We start from the raw sequence: 24,148 nt of genomic DNA, 5'->3' as shown, positions 1-24,148 counted from the left end.
ATAAATGAATCGATAAATATATACTAAAGTTAAAAAACACAGCTCCCTGAACCGACGGCGGGGGCCAAGAAGTCGCTGCTGATCCAGGACTCAATATATCCAGATGGACAGATGGGTCCGCTTGTCGGTGACCACCCCACCTGCCGTGCTGAATGTCCTCCGCTCAGATAGTACGCTGGAGGGGGGGCAAGACAGTACCTCCAGCCTGGCAACCCAGTACTCCATGGGGACATCTGTGCTTATGCTGTCGGAAGCACCGACAGACCCCATGTAGTCGGCCACCATGTGGGCCAGCCGCTAGTGGTGACTGCTGCTGCTGGGTCTTGCAAGCTTATGGAACTACCTCATCTCACCCATAAGATCTCCTGCTCGGCTGGAGCTGCTGGGGCTAGCCACCTGCTGGGTGAGATGAGTGGGGAGAACTGGAGCGTGAGGCAGAGGGTTGGCCTCCTCCAACCGGCGGAGCAGACTGGCCCGCAGTGGCATACGAGCATCCCGCCGGCTAGCTGGGAGGAACTGCTCCAGTTTCCCCTTGCAGCGAAGGTCTAAAAGGGTGGCCACCCAAAAATCATCCCTCTCCTTCAATTGCCTGATCGGAGGGTCCCTCTGGAGGCAGCGCAGCATGTGGGCAGCCATGGGGAAGAGAACAGTCCTTCTTGGTCCTCCTGCTACTGCCTCTGGTAGTCGCCCCACCCCCGGAATAACAGTGTGCCCGGCATTGGCTCTCCCTCCTGACCAGGCCCAGACTCCTGGACGTCCACAACCTCCTCAAAAAATTCTTCCTCCTCATCCAGGTCTTTGTGGAGCAGTGTTGCATCTTCTCTCTCCACCAAGGAACTCTCCCCAGCATCGAGCAAGCATTCTAGTGTCCTGTCCAGCAGGAACACTATGGGGAGCACGTCATTGAGGCCGACGTGCTCCCCGCTGACCAGCTTGGTCGCCTGTTCGAAGGAGGCCAACATGTGGCAGACCTAGTGCATCTGCCCCCACTTCACATTGGTGATGTTGGGGAGTGGGTGTGATGGCCCCGGAGTGCCTAGGTCCAGCAGGTACTCCTTCACCGCCCGTCGCTGCTCCAACAATCTCTCCAGCATGTGGAGGGTGGAGTTCCACCGAGTCACACTTTCCAACATCAGCCTGTGAGGTGGCAGGCTGTTGTCCTGCTGCAGTTTGGACAGGGATGCGGTGGCGGTTGGGGAGATTTGGAAGTGGCTGGCAATCCTTCGTACCCTTTGCACGATGTCGCTCAACCTTGGGTATGTGCGCAGGAACTTCTGTATAACAAGGTTGAGGATGTGTCATGCAGGGCACGTGTGTGAGACTGCCGGCGAGGAGGTTGCTGCCGTTGTCACAGACAACCGTACCTGCCTAGAGCCTTCGGGGTGTGAGCCACTTGTGGACCTAAGTCTGGACGGTGTCTCCATTCCGCTAAGCTCGCAAGCTGGAGCACGGCCTGGCAGCGGACGTGCCCCACACTTGTGTAGCTAAGAGACACTTGCTGGGGGGCTCAGCAGCGGTGGAGACAGTGGCTTGAGGGAGAGCAGCAGTTCTCCCCTGGACACCCAAGGGTGGCACCACAAGCTGAGATGCCGACACATCTTTTGATCCCTCCCCGGTGCCTCGGAGGGACACCCAATGGGCTATGAAGCTGAGATAGCATCTTTGCCCATGTCTGCTGGTCCAGGCATCCATTGTGAGATGCGCCCTGTTGCTGACAGCGTGATCCAGCATCAGGGATACATTCTGCACAATGTGCTAGTGTAGGGTACGGACGTCTGTCCTGGCAAAGAAATGGTGGCTGGGGACATACCATCTGGGTTGGGCTGCTCCAACATCTGCCGGAATGGATTGCAGTCTACAATATTGAAGGGCAGCAGATGTTGGCCGATAACCCTTGCCAGGAGCCTATTGAGTAAACGCACCCGGCGCTCTCAAATGCTTCTGCACCCGATGGCTGGCGCCGGACGGCAGTGGAGGAGGCAGAGGTCTGGCTGCCAGTACCAGTACCTCCAGGAGAGGGAGTGGGAATGCATTGTTGGAAGCGGGTTGGGTGGCTGCAGGACAATGGCAGGAGCTGCTGTCCCCTGCGCACTGCTGCTGGCGCTGCTGCGACCACCTTGCATCTGGTCCCACTTCCGCCATTGGTTGCCTCTCAGGTGCTGGTTAAGGGCAGTGGTACCCAGCCGAGCAAATGACCTCCCTCTCCTCACCCTGGCATGGCAGGGTGAAGTAAGCAGGCGACTTAAGCACCAACCTCCTGTCAGATGGGGTGGTGCTGGCTTGCGCCTGTTCGGGCTCGGTGCGCACAGGTGGAGGCATCACCTGCTGCTGCTGCCACTGCCTCCTGCTGCCATTACCAGTGGAGCCCCTGCCACTGGGCTCCATGATGACCTGGCGCACCGTTTGCCTCGGGTGCCTACCTTCCTCATCAGTGCTGCTGTCACCTGACAAGGAAGGTGGTACCCATTCTTGGGCACCCTTCTCTTCATTGCCTGCGTTGTCAGACCCAAGGTCGACCAGTGGTGGAATGAGGGGAACAGCAGACATGGAGCCCGACCTGTCCCCCCCACTGACATCTGGGTCTGACTAGGTGTAGGGGTTCTGTGGCTGAAGCCATCTGCACCAGTTGGAAGGGATGTCACTGGGGTACTGACAGGCGGTACCCCCTTCTCCTCCTCCATCCCTTCCAAAAGGTCCTGAGCATTAGGACCAAGCAGCAGCTCACTCTTCTGCATTACCTCCCCCATAATGTCCCTCTCGCTGTCGCTGTCTAACAGCAGCAGGGATGAGTCTTGGGGGATGAGGGCTGGTCCTGCAGGAGGCTGAGAGCTGCTGCTGCTCAGAGCCGGGGCTGAGGACTCCGTGCCACTGACTTGTGTCACGAAAGCCACAACTGCCTCGGCATACTGAGACAAAATGGGGCGGCTGCCATGCCTAAAAATATCCTGTATGAGGCGGAAACCCCTGCCAGCTGCGCCTGTCCCTCCGTGGGTAAAGAAGCGGCCCCACGCTGGCAACATTCCAGCACTGGAACCAACTCCATGACCATGGCTGCCGACACACCCACGACCGCTCATGATCAGCAAACAATGTATTTATAGCCAAAAAAACTATACAAAGAAAATAAAGAGGGACGAATGGGATGACTTTATTGGGTTTTGGACAATGGGGCAAAAATCTAATAAAATAGGGATTCAGAAAAATAGACAGCAAATTCCTTTTTTTTTTTTTTTTTCAAAGACGAAAGACAAAGACACTAATCCTGTCACGGGGCGCCAAAGTGGCACTCGGTCTCCCATCAGCCGCAGACCTGCTGCTTAGCTTCGGGAGCGAGGATCTGTCTTTGGCCTCGTTCCCAGGGCGGCTGTGCTAGCTGGGAGGCTCCCTGCTCCTAGGTCTGCGTTGAGTGCCGAGCTGATCACTCGGTGCTCGACTTGTCTGTCTGTCGGTCATGTGACGCTGGCCACGTCACATGAACCTCAGACCCCACTATAAATACAGGCAGCCTGCTGGCCACAGGTTGCCTGTTAATCTGTAACGGTCACGTCCACACACACACAGGGGGAAGGATAGTGACCACTGCGCTCCACCCTCACCCCTGGCCCTGCCTACTTGCCTCACTAGTCCTGATGACAGGTGACAACTGGACGACAGTCCCTTACTTAGGATATGTGCAGGGAAGACAGACAAGACAAAATACGGAAAGTGAACGGACCGGGTCAGAACCAAGAGAGCTACGCAGTACAAAGGGTTAAGCAAAGAATGGTCAGGAGAAGCCGGGGTCAAATACCAGGAGAGTAGAGAAGTACCAGAGGAGTCCGCAAAGAGTAGTCAGGTGGGAGCCGAGGTCACAATACCAGGAGGGATGCGCAGTACAACCTATCTCCCACTAACTATTTGTGTTATATATATGAGCTAACTAACTATCTAATGTAATTGAATAAGGTTCCAGATGACAGAGCACAGCAATGATACTGCTCTCTTTTTCTCTCTCAGAACTTCAAAAAACAGCAGAAAAAATGGCTGCTGGGGAGATTCCTATATAGTAAGGGGCAGGCAACTTTCCTATTGGTTGCTAAAGATGTTGCTAAGCTCAGACAAAGATATTGCAGCCTTCTCATTGACCCACAAGCAAGAAGCAGTGAGGGTACTGATGAAAAAAATCTAGAATATTCGCGATTACGAAGATATAGCACTATATTCTAGATCTTTGTGAATTCTCAAAGTGCTGATATTCACGATTAGAATATTCGCGATCAACACTAGTCTCTGTATGCCTGGGTTCCAGATCTCTGTGAGGAGCACTGTTTCAATGTCTGTTCACTGTGCACCATTGTATTCTTTGTGGGCTGGTTTCCATACATTGTGGATGTGTATCTAGGGCTATGTGTCGATGTGGCTTTGCAGATTCACCGCTGTTGTTTGCGTACTGGCCGTGGATTACTTGTGGGGGTGAATTGCTCTATTGTGATGTGTGTTTCTCCAATCTGGTTTGGTAGGTATTAAAGCGGTTGTCCGGGTTCAGAGCTGAACCCGGACATACCTCCATTTTGACCCAGGCAGCCCCACTGACTTGAGCATCGGAGCAGTTCATGCTCCAATGCTCTCCTTTGCCCTGCGCTAAATCGAGCATGGGGTTGCCAGAAAGCCCGGTGACGTCACCGGCACTGATGGGCGGGCTTTAGCGCTGCTCTAGCCAGTAAAACGGCTAGGGCAGCGCTAAAGAATGCCCATCTGAGCCGGTGATGTCACCGAACACACTGCCAGGCGGAAGCTTCTGCCTAGCAGTGTGTTATTGTAAACAAAAGAGCTCGTGCCCTGCGCGATCTATCGCAGGGCAAGGGAGCGCATTGGAGCATGAGATGCCCCGATGCCAACATCAGGGGTGCTGCCTGGGTGAAAATAAGGGTATGTCCGGGTTCAGCTCTGAAATTGGACAACCCCTTTAATTCTCCAGTCTGTGTCTGAATCTACACCTGTTGTCCATGCGTTCGTCAGTCCTCATATTTAGTTCTGTCTGTTTGTGAAGAAGTTCTTTGTGATGTTTCTGACCAGATTCCGGCTGTGTAACAGTGTTTGCTTTTTAAGTCTGAGGCCTGTTCTCAAGGCCGGCTCCTGTTCTATGCCTGTTCCTGAAGTCTGTTTCCTGATGTCGACCCCTGGCTCCTGAAGCTTGATCCTGAAGCCTGGTTCTAGAAGTCATTGCCTTGTCTGCTTGCTATTCCTGGTATGTTCGAGTCCCAGAAGTTGCTGTCATGTATGCACTGGTCCCTGTAAGTGTTACTGTTTTGGACTGGTTTTCTGTGTGTCCGGGTTCCAGAAGTCTTGATCCATGTATCAAAAATTTCCAAGTCTATGTCTCTGTATGTATGGGTTTCCGAAGTTTTGATCCATGTCTGAACAAGTCCAAAGTCCATGTCTGTTTGTCCCTCCCTGTAGGTCAGCTGCCTTCAATCTGGATTCCACCCTTGTGGTGTTTTCCATTTCAAGGCACAGTGGTTCCACAAAATCTTTAGCACCAAATTAACGACCACCACGGAGTTCAACTGCCAAGGAACTGCTGCCTCAGCTCTGATGAAGTCAACCACATAGAGTTCCCAGATAGTCAGTCCCGATCCATTCTAGGTCATTTATGAAGGGTTTTGTCCAAAGTGACAAAAGTGGGGTGGTCACGTAATGGTCCAGATCAGTATCCTGAGAGGCATTGTGGAGCCTGGTGAACTTGTGAGAGACCGAAAAGCCTTGAATCACCAGGGTGGCATTGTCCGGATTATGGTTGTCACAATACCAAAATATTGATTCAATTTCGATAACAAGAAAGAGTATTGCAATACTTTTGTGGTATCAGTAATGTCCCATACCACGCAAAAAAAATCACATAATAACCGCATGTTGCCAGCAGCTCAATACAATTAAGGCAATACCAAACTTGTATAGTTTTTATTTTGTTTTATAAACCTCACTTTTATTTTTGATCTACAGAGCTGTATGAGGGCTTGTTTTCTGGGGTACATTTTTGGGGAACATACAACATTTTGATCACTGTTAATAAACCTTTTTGGGGAGGACAAGGTGACAAAAAAAAAAGGCCAAACTGTGTGTTTATTATTGATTTTTCCGTTCCGGCGTACACCGTGCAGGAACATTTTTAATATTTTAGTAGTTCTGACGTTTTCGGACGCGGTGATACTTGATAAGTTTATTTATTTTTATATATTTTTATATGTAAAATTGGGAAAGGATGGTGATTTAAACTTTTAATATTTTTGATCTTTTGAATCCTGTTCTCATTCTACCCTATTTGGGTAAATGGCATTCTGACACGGTCCCTGCTGAGCTGTGCCTCGTGCACAGCTTAGCAGGAAGGTTAACATGGCAGGCCTGGGAACCTTCAGCAGCGCCAACGCTGCATGGTAACCGATCACAGGCCCCCAGTTTCAATGCGGAGCTCTAGCCTCATAGATGCCGCAATCTCTGTTGAATGCAGTATACGAGGGGTTAATTAACCGGTTTTGGCGTGATCGTCTTTATCCATCATCGTGGTCGGGTACCTGCTGTATTTGCACAGCCAGCACCCACCGCATATGGATTAGGCTCAGCACAGCAGCTGGCCCCATACAATTCCCAGTTAAAAATGAGCCTCCTGTAGTTCAAACAGAGTGATGGGACAGGCCACACCACATGGACAGAGCAATCCCTTGGTCAGCAACAATCACAAATGGTGTCAGTGTTTCGGCAGATTCAGGCATTTAACTGGGCTCTGGTAGGGCAAGCTGGTTGGCCTACAGCCATTCGCCCATTGGCAAAGCCCTGAAGATGCTGGCATCAGCAGTGTTCCCATAGGCCCCAATATCCACAATTACAAGCTAGTACCTGCTTTTAGTCAAGGCCAACAGCACCACCCAGATAATGGGTGACATGGCGGCAGAGGGCAAAATGATGGTTATACAAGCACTATCATGGTAACAGAAATGAATGCAAAAAACTTTAGAGTTGGCAAAGTACAGTCATGCAGGTAATGTTCTCCTGACCTTGGCCAAACTGAGACTCATCGATCAGAATGCCAGATGGAGAAGTATGGTTACTCCACAGAGCACGTTTCCACAGCTTCAGAGTCCAGTGGCAGCGGGCTTTACACCATCCATCTGACACTTCACGTTGTGCTTGGTGATGGAAGGCTGGCATGCAGCGGCCATAGAAACCCATTTCATGAAGCTCCCGGCACAGCACAGTTTTTATACCGATGTAAATTGCAGAGGAGGTCTGGACTCTGCAGTTATAGAGTCAGCAGAGCATTGATGACTTTTATGCACTATGCTCCTCAGGATTGGCAACCCCCTCTGAAACTTTACGTGGTCTACACTGCATGGCTGAGTTCTTGTGGTTCCCTCCACTTTACAATAATATGACTCACAGGTGATGGTGGAATATCTAGGAGGGAAGTCATTTCACCGGTTGTTATACACCAGGGGTACTCAACTAGTTTTATTAAAGGTCCACATACCAGGGCCTGCAGTCAGGTGAAGGTCCGAGCTGAACGCCAACAGTAAAGATGCCATGCGATCATGTGATACATGCGCGTGGGGCGCTCTGACGTTATAGTGGAGCGCCCCGGGTAAGTCCCAGAATTAGTAATGGCCACATTAGTGCCCCAGTAAGATTAATGTCCCCATTAGTGCCCCCAGTAAGAGTATTGCCCCCCTTCTCTGCTTTTGCAAAAAAAAAAAAAATAATTTGCATTCACCTGGCTGCGGTGAACATTCGCTGCTGACTGCACGCTCAGGACCGGTGCTCCAACGTGATGACGTCTTGTAGGTCCTGTCCTGAGCTTCTAGTCAGCAGGGAGTGTTCTCCACAGCGTCAGCAAATAGAGGTGGAGGTATCGTAATATATATATATTTTTTTACTAGCACAAGTAGCGGTGGAGGTAAAGGCTGTACTAATGGGCGTTCCATGATGGAAGCGCTCATTAGTAAGGGTACTTTCACACTTGCAGCAGGACGGATCCGACAGGCTGCTCACCCCGTCAGATCCATCTTGCCACTACTTCGCCGTGCTGCTGCTCTGTGCCCATCGACTATAATGGGGATGGGGGCAGAGTTACGGCGCAGCACGGTGAGAGGCCGCCAGACTAAAAGTACTACATGTCCGACTTTTTCGTCTGGTGGCCCCCTCAATATAATAAACATTGGTGGCGCAGTGCGCCCCCCCTCAAAATAATAAACATTGGTGGCGCAGTGTGCCCCCCCATCACCCCAGTATAATAAACATTGGTGGCGCAGTGTGCCCCCCAATATAATAAACATTGGTGGCGCAGTGCGCCCCCCCTCAAAATAATAAACATTGGTGGCGCAGTGCGCCCCCCCATCACCCCAGTATAATAAACATTGGTGGCGCAGTGCGCCCCCCCCCAATATAATAAACATTGGTGGTGCAGTGGGCAGTGCCAATGAGGGTTAAAAAATAATTAACTCACCTCCTCCAGTTCATCGCGTAACTGCCGGTCTCCAGTTCTTACTTCTTTCTTCAGGACCTGTGGTGACATCACTGAGCTCATCACATGATCCATCACCATGTTAATGGGCCATGTGATGAGCTCAGTGACGTCACCACAGGTCCTGAAGAAAGAAGTAAGAACTGGAGACCGGCAGTTACGCGATGAACTGGAGGAGGTGAGTTAATTTTCTTTTATTATTTTTAACCCTCATTGGCACTTCCCACTGAGCCACCAATGTTTCTTATATTGGGGTGATGGGGGGGGGCGCACTGCGCCACCAATGTTTATTATACTGGGGAAGGGGGGGGCGCACTGCACCACCAATGTTTATTATACTAGGGGGGGGGGGGGCACTGTGCCCCTCCCCTCCTCCTCCCGTCTCTTCTTATTGGCAGAGGCGGCGGCAGCAGCAGCACAGGGGGAGGGAGAGACTCCTCCTGCGCTGCTGAGAACTATCATCTCCTCTCCTGTGCCGCGCCGCTGTATTGAGCAGAGCTGCCAGAGTGTGCAGGAGGAGGAGCGCTACGTGTGGAGGAAGCCCTGTCTCACTGCGCTGTGGGACAGGTGGAAGTGCGCCGGTAAGCTCCTCCTCCTGCACGGCACAGTGTGCGAGAGAGGAGCAGCGCTCTGAAGGATGGCCGGGGTCCGGACAACTGGCGGCCGCGGTCCGTATTTGGACCGCGGTCCGCCAGTTGAGTACCCCTGCTATACACTGTGGTAATGGTAGACTGCATGGCTAGAGGCTGGATGTTATACACTGTGGTAATGGTAGACTGCATGGCTAGAGGCTGGATGTTATACACTGTGGTAATGGTAGAATGCATGGCTAGAGGCTGGATGTTATACACTGTGGTAATAGTAGATTGTATGGCTAGAGGCTGGATGTTATACACTGTGGTAATGGTAGATTGTATGGCTAGAGGATGGATGTTATACACCTGTGGTAATGGCAGACTGCATGGCTAGAGGCTGGATGTTATACACCTGTGGTAATGGCAGACTGCATGGCTAGAGGCTGGATGTTATACACCTGTGGTAATGGCACTGAATGAAACACCTGAAGTCAATGATTAAGATGTTTCCATGAGGAATCATAAATAAAAGTAACATATCGCCACTAATAGCATTATTCCAGCAGTGGTTTTTATTGCGTGTGTTTTGGATGGATTTGTAATCTAGCTGAAACATAGGATTCCCTGTTGAAGGAAGCAGTGATCTCACAGGCCACCGTATACCTGTAGTGTGATGTCAAAACTCAGACAGTTTGGAGCTGGCATGCTAACACGGGGCTGGCTACCAACCAGAACATCTCCTGACGTTATAGAAATCTTCCACTGATGGAATCACTGATGAGCCTGAGAAACTATTATTCTGAGATATATTTCCACGTCGGTCACAACGGCTCACTGCTGTAGAAGGCTCACATGCCGTGATCGTGCCCGGGATCGATGATTGAGTTGTCCACACCCCCGTCATTTCACCACATGAACGAGTGTTTCTCTCCTTCATCGGGTGATCTGCGGCACCTTTAGATGGGCTGATTATCGGGAATGATATTTGGGCCGCGTAAATCCTTCTTTAGGCTGAAACATTAGATCTCCCCATACACAATGTATAGATGTTCTGGAGCATGTCTTTTGGGAGGTCTCCTTTATGTGTCCTTAAGAAGATTTCAAAGTGACTTTTAAGATTTTTATTTTTAAAAGTAAAAACAACCTTCCAGATCCATGATTATTAGGAGGCTCCTATGTCCCCTATGACATTTCAGTGATGATTGCCTACACACAGAGACCACTTCATTAGGACCACCTTTATAGTACTTGTTCCCCTTAGAACTAGAAACCTTTCTTACAGATTCTGATTGATTGATTCTGTCTATTCCTCTACATCCTAAAGATGTCAATAAACCTGGGATCTGATGACTGTGCGGCCATTACACTATACAGACCCCATTGTCATCTCCATGACTCCAGTCTGAGATGTGCACCAAGCCTCATGTCAGTATCATGTTACAGGTAGACTTTGGCCAAGAGCACATTGTGAATGGTTTGTATTTGAGAACTGAATGTGTTTTCAGAGGTTAAGGCTGATTACCAAACAAGACTGTTGTGCTTATCAGATTTTGCGTTTATTAGACCTGGATGTAATAGAAGTGATCACTGAGTGTAGACCAGAAACCTGGACTTTTATCATTCATTGTAATGTGTTATACGAAGCTCTGTAAGGCCGAAGCCATTTATGCACTTTTTTTTTTAGCCAAAGCGAGGACTGGATTGATAAGGAATGGGAAATATAAAGGAAGAAGGACTGCTTCTCCTTCCTGCTGATCCACTGTATGTGTGTTTCCAGCCTGATAAACGTTTTAACTTTATCTTATTTGTTGTTGGAATAAGAATCCATGACATTTTATTTTTAATTCTTACAGGAAATCCAAGTAAGACCGCTCATGGAAACTTCATGTTATCACTAGATGGTAAAGTAGAAGATGAAGATATCGGGCAGCGCTCTTCACGAGAAAACCTCATTACCTTTAACGTACATCCAGGAATTTACAGTCCAGATCTATCACATAATTCCTTTAATCATGAGGAAACTTCTCCTGACCAATCACAGATTGTTACCACAATTATCGGGCAGGAAGGAGATAAAAGGTTTCAGTGTGGAGAATGTGGGAAACAGTTTGCACACAGCTCAGGTCTTTGCAGACACAGAAGAAGTCACACAGAAGAGAGGCCGTATTCTTGTTCAGAATGTGGGCAGTGTTTTCTAAAGACATCAGATCTGGTTAGACATGAGAGAAGTCACACAGGAGAGAGGCTGTTTTCATGTTCGGAATGTGGGAAATGTTTTACCAATAAAGCGGCTTTAGTTAAGCATGAGAGAATTCACACAGGAGAGAAGCCGTTCTCATGTTCAGAATGTGGGAAATGCTTTACAAATAAATCTGCTCTTGTTAACCATGAGAGAATGCACAAAGGAGAGAAGCCGTATTCATGTTCAGAATGTGGGAAATGTTTTACCAATAAAGCAGTTTTAGTTCAGCATGAGAGAATTCACACAGGAGAGAAGCCGTTCTCATGTTCAGAATGTGGGAAATATTATACAAATGCATCAGTTCTTAGTAAACATGAGAAGACTCACACAGGAGAGAAGTATGCATGTTCCATATGTGGGAAATGTTATACACAGAAACATAATCTTGTTAGACATGAGAGAGTTCACAGAAAAGAGACTCAGACACAAGAGGAATCAAATTTGAAAACTCATTAGAGGATTCACGTGGAGAAGAAACCATATTGGTGTATGGAATGTGGGAAATGCTATAAGAGCAAAACAAGGATTTTTAAGTTTACCCATCAGGTTATTCGTAGACACTGAACATCCAAATAAGATGATTAGTTTTTTGGGTGACATTAGCCTGGATCTGCCAGACACCCACATTATATTTACTTTGTTAGACATGGTAGCTCAGTGGTTAGTATTGTAGCCTTTGGTTCCTTTCTTCAAATCTGATCAAGGGCAACATCTGCATGAGGTTTGTATGTTCTCCCCATCTTTGTGTGGTTTTACTCCACACCAAAAATATACTGTGAGGTTATTTCTGATTTTAGATTGTGAGCCCCCAGGGAGGGGGCAGGTACTGGGGTGTAAGGGATGGCTGCCTTTATGCATTGTGACTGGATATGTAACTGCTAAAAAAATGAATAGAAAATAATCTGAGGTCAACTGACTGGAATCCACGGAGGCAAAGAATGGTGGATATAAGGAAGAATCGAAGAGCTTCATTTATTGACAGAGCAGTGACAATGAATTGTCCCCATGAACCTTGCTTCTTCTTACTGTATTCATACCTTCACCCACACTGCAGGACAATCCAGAGGGATACAGTGGAAAAGGAAGGACACAACATGATTTTTATTTTTTTTCTTTATACCATATGTGGACAATTGACATTTAGATAAAGGTGATGGACTTAAAACATGAATCTACAATAATCTTCCATTTCCTGTTACCTGGTACTTGCCTTTTGGCAAAATATCCTTCAGGCATTTTTTATAAGGTCTCATTCACACTTGTGTATTCTGGTCAGTATTTTATATCATTATCTGTAAGCTAAAACTAGAAGCAGCTCCAGAACATGGAAGACGCTCCCAATCAGTTTTACATCTCCCCAGCATCTTGAAGGATTTAGAACCAGGCCTTGATTTGCTCATTCATCAACTCTCAGCCATTCCTCGGTGGGTTTCTTTCTATATTTAGGGTCATCGCCATGATGCTAGGTCTACCGCGAGCTGATTTTCAATCTTTTTGATGGGTAATTTCATGGTAGCCACCAGCAACCTTGGGTGCAATGAAGAATTAGAATATAGTTATGATGATAAACCGCTGATGTAGTAAAGCAGCCCCAACCCAGAACATTTCCACCATCGTACCGTCACATCAGTATCTGGAATTTCTGGTAAAATTTGTTTAGCAAACATGTCTTCTGATTCTGTGGCCAGATAACCTTTTTGTAGAAGATTGTTCCATAAGTCCTGTAATATGTGCTTATGGGTAAACTGTAGTCTTCGTCTGATGGTTTATTGTGGACACTACAGGTTTTCTTTTCGAAAACCTCAATATAGTTAAATTTTTGCTGCCTTATGGCAATGGTAGACATTATTGGAGAGAAATCACCTGAAGCTTTTGGGTCTTAGATGCTTCTCTTGGAATCTTCTGCTCTTAGGTCGATCTTGCTGAGATAGACTGGCCTGCTCCAGTTGGCTTTAGCAATCTCTACCTGTAAATGGTTTTCTGGACAGTGGCATGAGCCGTCATCCCTTCCCAGATTCATATGCACCCATAACCTTTCTGAAGGGATATAGGCAGGCGATACCTCTCATTTCAATAACAGAGCAACAAGTGGATGCAACTGTCATCTGGATATGCTTTCAAAACAAAAAGTCTGCTAGAAACCTGTCACATATGAATGTACCCTAATGGTAGGACCAGACGTGGCAGAGGAGATGTGTCTGTGAGCCCTAACCCTAATAAACTCCACAGTGTTTAGTAGATTGTAGAATTAGAAATCAGCAGCACCAGATCTTCGAGGAGTGGAAACTTTACTATATTTGGTTGTGGTTTAAGTAAACCCTCGTTGCAGCTGAGGAGCGCTGCAGGTCTTGACTGATATTAGTAGATTGATAACAATTAATTGTCCATCATTTGCTGGATGTTAATTGTACGGTAAACCTGAAAACCCGTACGACCTCTGGAGGCCTGGTGGTGATTTCAGGTCTCTAAGGCAGTGATGAATATGCGTCTGACATTTCCTTCTATTAATTGCAGAGTCGGTTTGTTCAACTCCATCGCATTTATCTGTGAATGAAGATCAGATCCTGATATGTCCACACTGTGAGGGATGAGAATCCATTTTGTATAAATATGTCCTCCATCTTGTCAGAGGTGTGCCCAGGGTGTTTGGCACCCGGGCGGGTCATTTCTCTGGCACCCCCCCCCCCCCCCCCAATACTTGACCACATACCTCTTACATCCGGGGACATCTCCTGTCATGTAGACCTTCTCTTTCCTCTTCTCCTCCGTTAGACCGCCATGAGAAATTCTTTCAGCCGCATCTCGTCTCTACAGAGTTTGTAACACAGACACGTTAGATTTCTCAGTTTTTCCATCAACCTCCCCATCCTGATGTCCCCACAGTGTCATCCTGCTGCCACCCCCAATACTGTGCCCGTTGTGCCCCCCAATGCCCCAGGTACTACACTGCTGAAAAAATAGTGACCCTTATAGACATAATTTATCAAACTGGTGTAAAGTAGAACTGGATTTCCAAAAGAGCTGTCAAATATGAAAGGTGGAATCTGATTGGCTGCTATGGGTGACTAAGCCAGTTCTACTTTACCCCAGTCTGATAAATGACCCCAAATGTCCCTAGAGTGTCCACAGCAGCTATAATGTCCCCTAGAGACCCCAGTAATAATACCACTCAATACTGTGCTCCAGGTAATAATCACTGTATAGTGCCCCCAGAAATAATAGACTGGCTCTACAGTGCCTCTGCAATAGAAAGGCCCCCATGCTGCCCCCACACAGTAGTGTCCCCCACACAGAAGTGTCCCCCACACTGCCCCCACACAGTAGTGTCCCCCACGCTGAACCCGACACAGTAGTGCCCCCCACACAGTAGTGTCCCCCACACTGCCCCTACACAGTAGTGTCCCCCATGCTTTCCCCCACACAGTAGTGTCCCCCACGGTGCACCCCACACAGTAGTGTCCCCCACACTGCCCCCACACAGTAGTGTCCCCCACACTGCCCCCACACAGTAGTGTCCCCCACACTGCCCCACACACAGTAGTGTCCCCCACACTGCCCCACACACAGTAGTGTCCCCCACGCTGCCCCCACACAGTAGTGTCCCCCACACTGCCCCACACACAGTAGTGTCCCCCACGCTGAACCCCACACAGTAGTGCCCCCCACACAGTAGTGTCCCCCACACAGTAGTGCCCCCACACAGTAGTGTCCCCCACACTGCCCCCCCCCACACAGTAGTGTCCCCCACGCTGCCCCTCACACAGTAGTGTCCCCCACACTGCCCCCACACAGTAGTGTCCCCCATGCTTTCCCCCCACACAGTAGTGTCCCCCATGCTGCACCCCACACAGTAGTGTCCCCCACACTGCCCCCACACAGTAGTGTACCCCCCCACACTGCCCCCCACACAGTAGTGTCCCCCACGCTGAACCCCACACAGTAGTGTCCCCCACGCTGCCCCCCCACACATTAGTGTCCCCCACGCTGTCCCCCAAACAGTAGTGTCCCCCACACTGCCCCCCACACAGTAGTGTCCCCCACACTGCCCCCACACAGTAGTGTCCCCCATGCTTTCCCCCCACACAGTAGTGTCCCCCATGCTGCCCCCCACACAGTAGTGTCCCCCACACTGCCCCCACACAGTAGTGTCCCCCACACTGCCCCCCACACAGTAGTGTCCCCCACGCTGAACCCCACACAGTAGTGTCCCCCACACTGCCCCCCACACAGTAGTGTCCCCCACACTGCCCCCACACAGTAGTGTCCCCCACGCTGCCCCCCCACACAGTAGTGTCCCCCACACTGCCCCCACACAGTAGTGTCCCCCACACTGCACCCCACACAGTAGTGTCCCCCACACTGCACCCCACACAGTAGTGTCCCCCACACTGCCCCCCCACACAGTAGTGTCCCCCACACTGCACCCCACACAGTAGTGTCCCCCACACTGCACCCCACACAGTAGTGTCCCCCACGCTGCCCCCACACAGTAGTGTCCCCCACGCTGCCCCCCACACAGTAGTGTCCCCCACGCTGCCCCCACACAGTAGTGTCCCCCACACTGCCCCCCACACAGTAGTGTCCCCCACACTGCACCCCACACAGTAGTGTCCCCCACGCTGCCCCCACACAGTAGTGTCCCCCACACTGCCCCCACACAGTAGTGTCCCCCACACTGCCCCCACACAGTAGTGTCCCCCACGCTGCCCCCACACAGTAGTGTCCCCCACACTGCCCCCCACACAGTAGTGTCCCCCACACTGCCCCCCACACAGTAGTGTCCCCCACGCTGCCCCCCACACAGTAGTGTCCCCCACACTGCACCCCACACAGTAGTGTCCCCCACACTGCCCCCACACAGTAGTGTCCCCCATGCTTTCCCCCCACACAGTAGTGTCCCCCATGCTGCCCCCCACACAGTAGTGTCCCCCACACTGCCCCCACACAGTAGTGTCCCCCACACTGCCCCCCACACAGTAGTGTCCCCCACGCTGCCCCCCACACAGTAGTGTCCCCCACACTGCACCCCACACAGTAGTGTCCCCCACACTGCACCCCACACAGTAGTGTCCCCCACGCTGCCCCCACACAGTAGTGTCCCCCACACTGCCCCCCACACAGTAGTGTCCCCCACACTGCCCCCCACACAGTAGTGTCCCCCACACTGCCCCCCACACAGTAGTGTCCCCCACACAGATGACTGCCGCCAGCGTGTCTGAAAGAAGAAGTCACAGCAGCAGCCATTTCAGTCTCCTCAACATGATGGAGCAGCTTTTCCATGTGCTGCACTGGGCTGGGGCCGATCAGCAAGCCGAAAGCTCCTGCCTCACCCCCCAGGTCCAGGACTACCTAAACTCTGGCCAGTCCGGCACAATCCCAGTTCCCTGACCCCATGGATTTCTGGGCAGGCGGACTGGAACAGTCTCATCTCGGAAAGGGTTTTCAGCGCCACGAGAGGCGTCCTGACACCAAAACAGAGCAAGTTGTCCTCAGCCAGGGACCAAAACATCACTTTTGTCAAAATTAATCAAGCCTGGATTCAGGAGGATTTTCACAGGAGGAGGTAGAAAAGGACTACAACTCCCAGCATGTCCAGCCTGTTATTATGTGATACCAGAGGACATTACAGGAGGAGGTAGGAGAGGACTACAACTCCCAGCATGTCCAGCCTGTTATTATGTGACATCAGAGGACATTACAGGAGGAGGTAGGAGAGGACTACAACTCCCAGCATGTCCAGCCTGTTATTATGTGATATCAGAGGACATTACAGGAGGAGGTAGGAGAGGACTACAACTCCCAGCATGTCCAGCCTGTTATTATGTGATATCAGAGGACATTACAGGAGGAGGTAGGAGAGGACTACAACTCCCAGCATGTCCAGCCTGTTATTATGTGATATCAGAGGACATTACAGGAGGAGGTAGGAGAGGACTACAACTCCCAGCATGTCCAGCCTGTTATTATGTGATATCAGAGGACATTACAGGAGGAGGTAGGAGAGGACTACAACTCCCAGCATGTCCAGCCTGTTATTATGTGATATCAGAGGACATTACAGGAGGAGGGAGGAGAGGACTACAACTCCCAGCATGTACCGCCTGTTATTATGTGATATCAGAGGACATTACAGGAGGAGGTAGGAGAGGACTACAACTCCCAGCATGTCCAGCCTGTTATTATGTGATATCAGAGGACATTACAGGAGGAGGTAGGAGAGGACTACAACTCCCAGCATGTCCAGGCTGTTATTATGTGATATCAGAGGACATTACAGGGGGAGGTAGGAGAGGACTACAACTCCCAGCATGTCCAGCCTGTTATTATGTGACATCAGAGGACATTACAGGGGGAGGTAGGAGAGGACTACAACTCCCAGCATGTCCAGCCTGTTATTATGTGATATCAGAGGACATTACAGGAGGAGGTAGGAGAGGACTACAACTCCCAGCATGTCCAGCCTGTTATTATGTGATATCAGAGGACATTACAGGAGGAGGTAGGAGAGGACTACAACTCCCAGCATGTCCAGCCTGTTATTATGTTATATCAGAGGACATTACAGGAGGAGGGAGGAGAGGACTACAACTCCCAGCATGTCCAGCCTGTTATTATGTTATATCAGAGGACATTACAGGAGGAGGTAGAAGAGGACTACAACTCCCAGCATGTCCAGCCTGTTATTATGTGATATCAGAGGACATTACAGGAGGAGGTAGGAGAGGACTACAACTCCCAGCATGTCCAGCCTGTTATTATGTTATATCAGAGGACATTACAGGAGGAGGTAGAAGAGGACTACAACTCCCAGCATGTCCAGCCTGTTATTATGTGATATCAGAGGACATTACAGGAGGAGGTAGGAGAGGACTACAACTCCCAGCATGTCCAGCCTGTTATTATGTGATATCAGAGGACATTACAGGAGGAGGTAGGAGAGGACTACAACTCCCAGCATGTCCAGCCTGTTATCATGTGATATCAGAGGACATTACAGGAGGAGGTAGGAGAGGACTACAACTCCCAGCATGTCCAGCCCGTTATTATGTGATATCAGAGGACATTACAGGAGGAGGTAGGAGAGGACTACAACTCCCAGCATGTCCAGCCCGTTATTATGTGATATCAGAGGACATTACAGGAGGAGGTAGGAGAGGACTACAACTCCCAGCATGTCCAGCCTGTTATTATGTGATATCAGAGGACATTACAGGAGGAGGTAGAAGAGGACTACAACTCCCAGCATGTCCAGCCCGTTATTATGTGATATCAGAGGACATTACAGGAGGAGGTAGGAGAGGACTACAACTCCCAGCATGTCCAGCCCGTTATTATGTGATATCAGAGGACATTACAGGAGGAGGTAGGAGAGGACTACAACTCCCAGCATGTCCAGCCCGTTATTATGTGATATCAGAGGACATTACAGGAGGAGGTAGGAGAGGACTACAACTCCCAGCATGTCCAGCCTGTTATTATGTGATATCAGAGGACATTACAGGAGGAGGTAGGAGAGGACTACAACTCCCAGCATGTCCAGCCTGTTATTATGTGATATCAGAGGACATTACAGGAGGAGGGAGGAGAGGACTACAACTCCCAGCATGTCCAGCCTGTTATTATGTGATATCAGAGGACATTACAGGAGGAGGTAGGAGAGGACTACAACTCCCAGCATGTCCAGCCTGTTATTATGTGATATCAGAGGACATTACAGGAGGAGGTAGGAGAGGACTACAACTCCCAGCATGTCCAGCCTGTTATTATGTGATATCAGAGGACATTACAGGAGGAGGTAGGAGAGGACTACAACTCCCAGCATGTCCAGCCCGTTATTATGTGATATCAGAGGACATTACAGGAGGAGGTAGGAGAGGACTACAACTCCCAGCATGTCCAGCCTGTTATTATGTGATATCAGAGGACATTACAGGAGGAGGTAGGAGAGGACTACAACTCCCAGCATGTCCAGCCTGTTATTATGTGATATCAGAGGACATTACAGGAGGAGGTAGGAGAGGACTACAACTCCCAGCATGTCCAGCCTGTTATTATGTGATATCAGAGGACATTACGGGAGGAGGTAGGAGAGGACTACAACTCCCAGCATGTCCAGCCTGTTATTATGTGATATCACAGGACATTACAGGAGGAGGGAGGAGGGGACTACAACTCCCAGCATGTCCAGCCTGTTACTATATGATATCAGAGGACATTACAGGAGGAGGGAGGAGAGGACTACAACTCCCAGCATGTCCAGCCTGTTGTTATGTGATATCAGAGGACATTACAGGAGGAGGTAGGAGAGGACTACAACTCCCAGCATGTCCAGCCTGTTATTATGTGATATCAGACGACATTACAGGAGGAGGTAGGAGAGGACTACAACTCCCAGCATGTCCAGCCTGTTATTATGTGATATCAGAGGACATTACAGGAGGAGGTAGGAGAGGACTACAACTCCCAGCATGTCCAGCCTGTTATTATGTGATATCAGAGGACATTACAGGAGGAGGTAGGAGAGGACTACAACTCCCAGCATGTCCAGCCTGTTATTATGTGATATCAGAGGACATTACAGGAGGAGGTAGGAGAGGACTACAACTCCCAGCATGTCCAGCCTGTTATTATGTGATATCAGAGGACATTACAGGAGGAGGTAGGAGAGGACTACAACTCCCAGCATGTCCAGCCTGTTATTATGTGATATCAGAGGACATTACAGGAGGAGGTAGGAGAGGACTACAACTCCCAGCATGTCCAGCCTGTTATTATGTGATATCAGAGGACATTACAGGAGGAGGTAGGAGAGGACTACAACTCCCAGCATGTCCAGCCTGTTATTATGTGATATCAGAGGACATTACAGGAGGAGGGAGGAGAGGACTACAACTCCCAGCATGTCCAGCCTGTTATTATGTGATATCAGAGGACATTACAGGAGGAGGTAGGAGAGGACTACAACTCCCAGCATGTCCAGCCTGTTATTATGTGATATCAGAGGACATTACAGGAGGAGGTAGGAGAGGACTACAACTCCCAGCATGTCCAGCCTGTTATTATGTGATATCAGAGGACATTACAGGAGGAGGGAGGAGAGGACTACAACTCCCAGCATGTCCAGCCTGTTATTATGGGATATCAGAGGACATTACAGGAGGAGGTAGGAGAGGACTACAACTCCCAGCATGTCCAGCCTGTTATTAGTGATATCAGAGGACATTACAGGAGGAGGTAGGAGAGGACTACAACTCCCAGCATGTCCAGCCTGTTATTATGTGATATCAGAGGACATTACAGGAGGAGGTAGGAGAGGACTACAACTCCCAGCATGTCCAGCCTGTTATTATGTGATATCAGAGGACATTACAGGAGGAGGTAGGAGAGGACTACAACTCCCAGCATGTCCAGCCTGTTATTATGTGATATCAGAGGACATTACAGGAGGAGGGAGGAGAGGACTACAACTCCCAGCATGTCCAGCCTGTTATTATGTGATATCAGAGGACATTACAGGAGGTAGGAGAGGACTACAACTCCCAGCATGTCCAGCCTGTTATTATGTGATATCAGAGGACATTACAGGAGGAGGTAGGAGAGGACTACAACTCCCAGCATGTCCAGCCTGTTATTATGTGATATCAGAGGACATTACAGGAGGAGGTAGGAGAGGACTACAACTCCCAGCATGTCCAGCCTGTTATTATGTGATATCAGAGGACATTACAGGAGGAGGTAGGAGAGGACTACAACTCCCAGCATGTCCAGCCTGTTATTATGTGATATCAGAGGACATTACAGGAGGAGGGAGGAGAGGACTACAACTCCCAGCATGTCCAGCCTGTTATGATGTGATATCAGAGGACATTACAGGAGGAGGTAGGAGAGAACTACAACTCCCAGCATGTCCAGCCTGTTATTATGTGATATCGGAGGTCATTACAGGAGGAGGTAGGAGAGGACTACAACTCCCAGCATGTCCAACCTGTTATTATGTGATATCAGAGGACATTACAGGAGGAGGTAGGAGAGGACTACAACTCCCAGCATGTCCAGCCTGTTATTATGTGATATCAGAGGACATTACAGGAGGAGGTAGGAGAGGACTACAACTCCCAGCATGTCCAGCCTGTTATTATGTGATATCAGAGGACATTACAGGAGGAGGGAGGAGAGGACTACAACTCCCAGCATGTCCAGCCTGTTATTATGGGATATCAGAGGACATTACAGGAGGAGGTAGGAGAGGACTACAACTCCCAGCATGTCCAGCCTGTTATTATGTGATATCAGAGGACATTACAGGAGGAGGTAGGAGAGGACTACAACTCCCAGCATGTCCAGCCTGTTATTATGTGATATCAGAGGACATTACAGGAGGAGGTAGGAGAGGACTACAACTCCCAGCATGTCCAGCCTGTTATTATGTGATATCAGAGGACATTACAGGAGGAGGTAGGAGAGGACTACAACTCCCAGCATGTCCAGCCTGTTATTATGTGATATCAGAGGACATTACAGGAGGTAGGAGAGGACTACAACTCCCAGCATGTCCAGCCTGTTATTATGTGATATCAGAGGACATTACAGGAGGAGGTAGGAGAGGACTACAACTCCCAGCATGTCCAGCCTGTTATTATGTGATATCAGAGGACATTACAGGAGGAGGTAGGAGAGGACTACAACTCCCAGCATGTCCAGCCTGTTATTATGTGATATCAGAGGACATTACAGGGGGAGGTAGGAGAGGACTACAACTCCTAGCATGTCCAGCCTGTTATTATGTGATATCAGAGGACATTACAGGAGGAGGTAGGAGAGGACTACAACTCCCAGCATGTCCAGCCTGTTATTATGTGATATCAGAGGACATTACAGGAGGAGGGAGGAGAGGACTACAACTCCCAGCATGTCCAGCCTGTTATGATGTGATATCAGAGGACATTACAGGAGGAGGTAGGAGAGAACTACAACTCCCAGCATGTCCAGCCTGTTATTATGTGATATCAGAGGACATTACAGGAGGAGGTAGGAGAGGACTACAACTCCCAGCATGTCCAACCTGTTATTATGTGATATCAGAGGACATTACAGGAGGAGGTAGGAGAGGACTACAACTCCCAGCATGTCCAGCCTGTTATTATGTGATATCAGAGGACATTACAGGAGGAGGTAGAGGAAATACAAAGCTCCGCCCACTGACATCACATGATGTCATCACAGGTCCTGTACCAACTGTTCTCTTTTGCACTAATAAACTCCACCCCCTGATGCGCTGATCACATGACCATGACGTCATCACAGGTCCTGCAACTCTTTGTCTAGTTAGACATCGGTGTCCCGGCCGCCATGACGGAGATTCGCCGGCCCCTCACCCGCTCAGGTCAGTGTGGATTAGTGTATCCATGTTCAGGGGCTGAGCCCTGACCGAGCACAGACTATGTGAGGTAATGCTGCCCTGAGGTCTGGTGACAGGGGCTCTCCGGGGGCACCGCTGACGGGGGTTCTCCGGGGGCACCGCTGACGGGGGCTCTCCGGGGGGGGACCGCTGACGGGGGCTCTCCGGGGGGGGACCGCTGACGGGGGCTCTCCGGGGGGGGACCGCTGACGGGGGCTCTCCGGGGGGGGACCGCTGACGGGGGCTCTCCGGGGGGGGACCGCTGACGGGGGCTCTCCGGGGGGGGACCGCTGACGGGGGCTCTCCGGGGGGGGTCCGCTGACGGGGGCTCTCCGGGGGGGGGACCGCTGACGGGGGCTCTCCGGGGGGTACCGCTGACGGGGGCTCTCCGGGGGGGGACCGTTGACGGGGGCTCTCCGGGGGGGGACCGTTGACGGGGGCTCTCCGGGGGGGGACCGCTGACGGGGGCTCTCCGGGGCTCTCCGGGGGGGGACCGCTGACGGGGGCTCTCCGGGGGGGGACCGCTGACGGGGGCTCTCCGGGGGGGGACCGTTGACGGGGGCTCTCCGGGGGGGGACCGCTGACGGGGGCTCTCCGGGGGGGGACCGTTGACGGGGGCTCTCCGGGGAGGGACCGCTGACGGGGGCTCTCCGGGGGGGGACCGCTGACGGGGGCTCTCCGGGGGGGGACCGCTGACGGGGGCTCTCCGGGGGGGGACCGCTGACGGGGGCTCTCCGGCGGGGGACCGCTGACGGGGGCTCTCCGGGGGGTACCGCTGACGGGGGCTCTCTGGGGGGGGACCGCTGACGGGGGCTCTCCGGGGGTATTGTGTCGGGCCCCCGCCGACCTGATATTGGTGACCGATCCCGAGGACAGGTCCTCAGTAGTAAAAGCCCGGAGATCCCCTTTATACATCATGACAGAGGGACCCCGCCGACCAGTGACCGGAGGGAATCGGAGAGAAGGACCCGCCGCTCCTGGACCTACAGCTGATACCCCGCAGACGATGGAGCCAACTTGTGTCTAAAGTTCGGGTTATCGAAGAATCGCGTCATGGATTCTAAATTCCGTTCTGGTCCGTGGTAGCGGAATCCATAGCGCGATGCTTCGATAACCCGAACTTTAGACACAAGTTCGCTCAACACTACTGCAGAGGGGACCTTTCCTCCATGTCACAGGCTGAACACCTCTGAGGCCTGTGATTAGTGTCAGTCAAGGGGGTTCAGCCCTGATATCGGGGGGCGCTCTCCTCCCTCTATGGAGGTTCAGTCCTGATATCGGGTGGCGCTCTCCTCGCTCTATGGGGGTTCAGTCCTGATATCGGGGGGCGCTCTCCTCCCTCTATGGAGGTTCAGTCCTGATATCGGGGGGTGCTCTCCTCGCTCTATGGGGGTTCAGTCCTGATATCGGGGGGTGCTCTCCTCGCTCTATGGGGGTTC

The 24,148-nt window shown here is 50.7% G+C and overlaps 3 protein-coding genes across 3 annotated transcripts in view; 2 read left to right on the top strand and 1 right to left on the bottom strand.

Moving 5' to 3' along the window:
* Positions 1-24,148, bottom strand: part of LOC120998324 (aspartic and glutamic acid-rich protein-like) — a 2,513,920-nt gene that overhangs the window by 861,905 nt on the left and 1,627,867 nt on the right. The window lies entirely within an intron of this gene.
* Positions 1-24,148, top strand: part of LOC120998305 (gastrula zinc finger protein XlCGF26.1-like) — a 4,064,644-nt gene that overhangs the window by 3,319,592 nt on the left and 720,904 nt on the right. The gene's annotated exons all lie outside the window — the stretch shown is intronic.
* Positions 10,810-12,288, top strand: LOC120998384 (gastrula zinc finger protein XlCGF71.1-like). The gene is made up of 2 exons (XM_040429054.1): positions 10,810-10,830; positions 10,923-12,288. Exon 2 carries the CDS (start codon positions 10,955-10,957, stop codon positions 11,765-11,767), a length of 813 nt encoding a protein of 270 aa, XP_040284988.1. The 5' UTR covers positions 10,810-10,830; positions 10,923-10,954; the 3' UTR covers positions 11,768-12,288.

Source organism: Bufo bufo, chromosome 4, assembly GCF_905171765.1.
Source record: "Bufo bufo chromosome 4, aBufBuf1.1, whole genome shotgun sequence".
Lineage (NCBI taxonomy): Eukaryota > Metazoa > Chordata > Amphibia > Anura > Bufonidae > Bufo > Bufo bufo.
The sequence above is the reverse complement of the archived record's forward strand: the minus strand, read 5'-3'. Positions and strand labels throughout refer to the sequence as shown.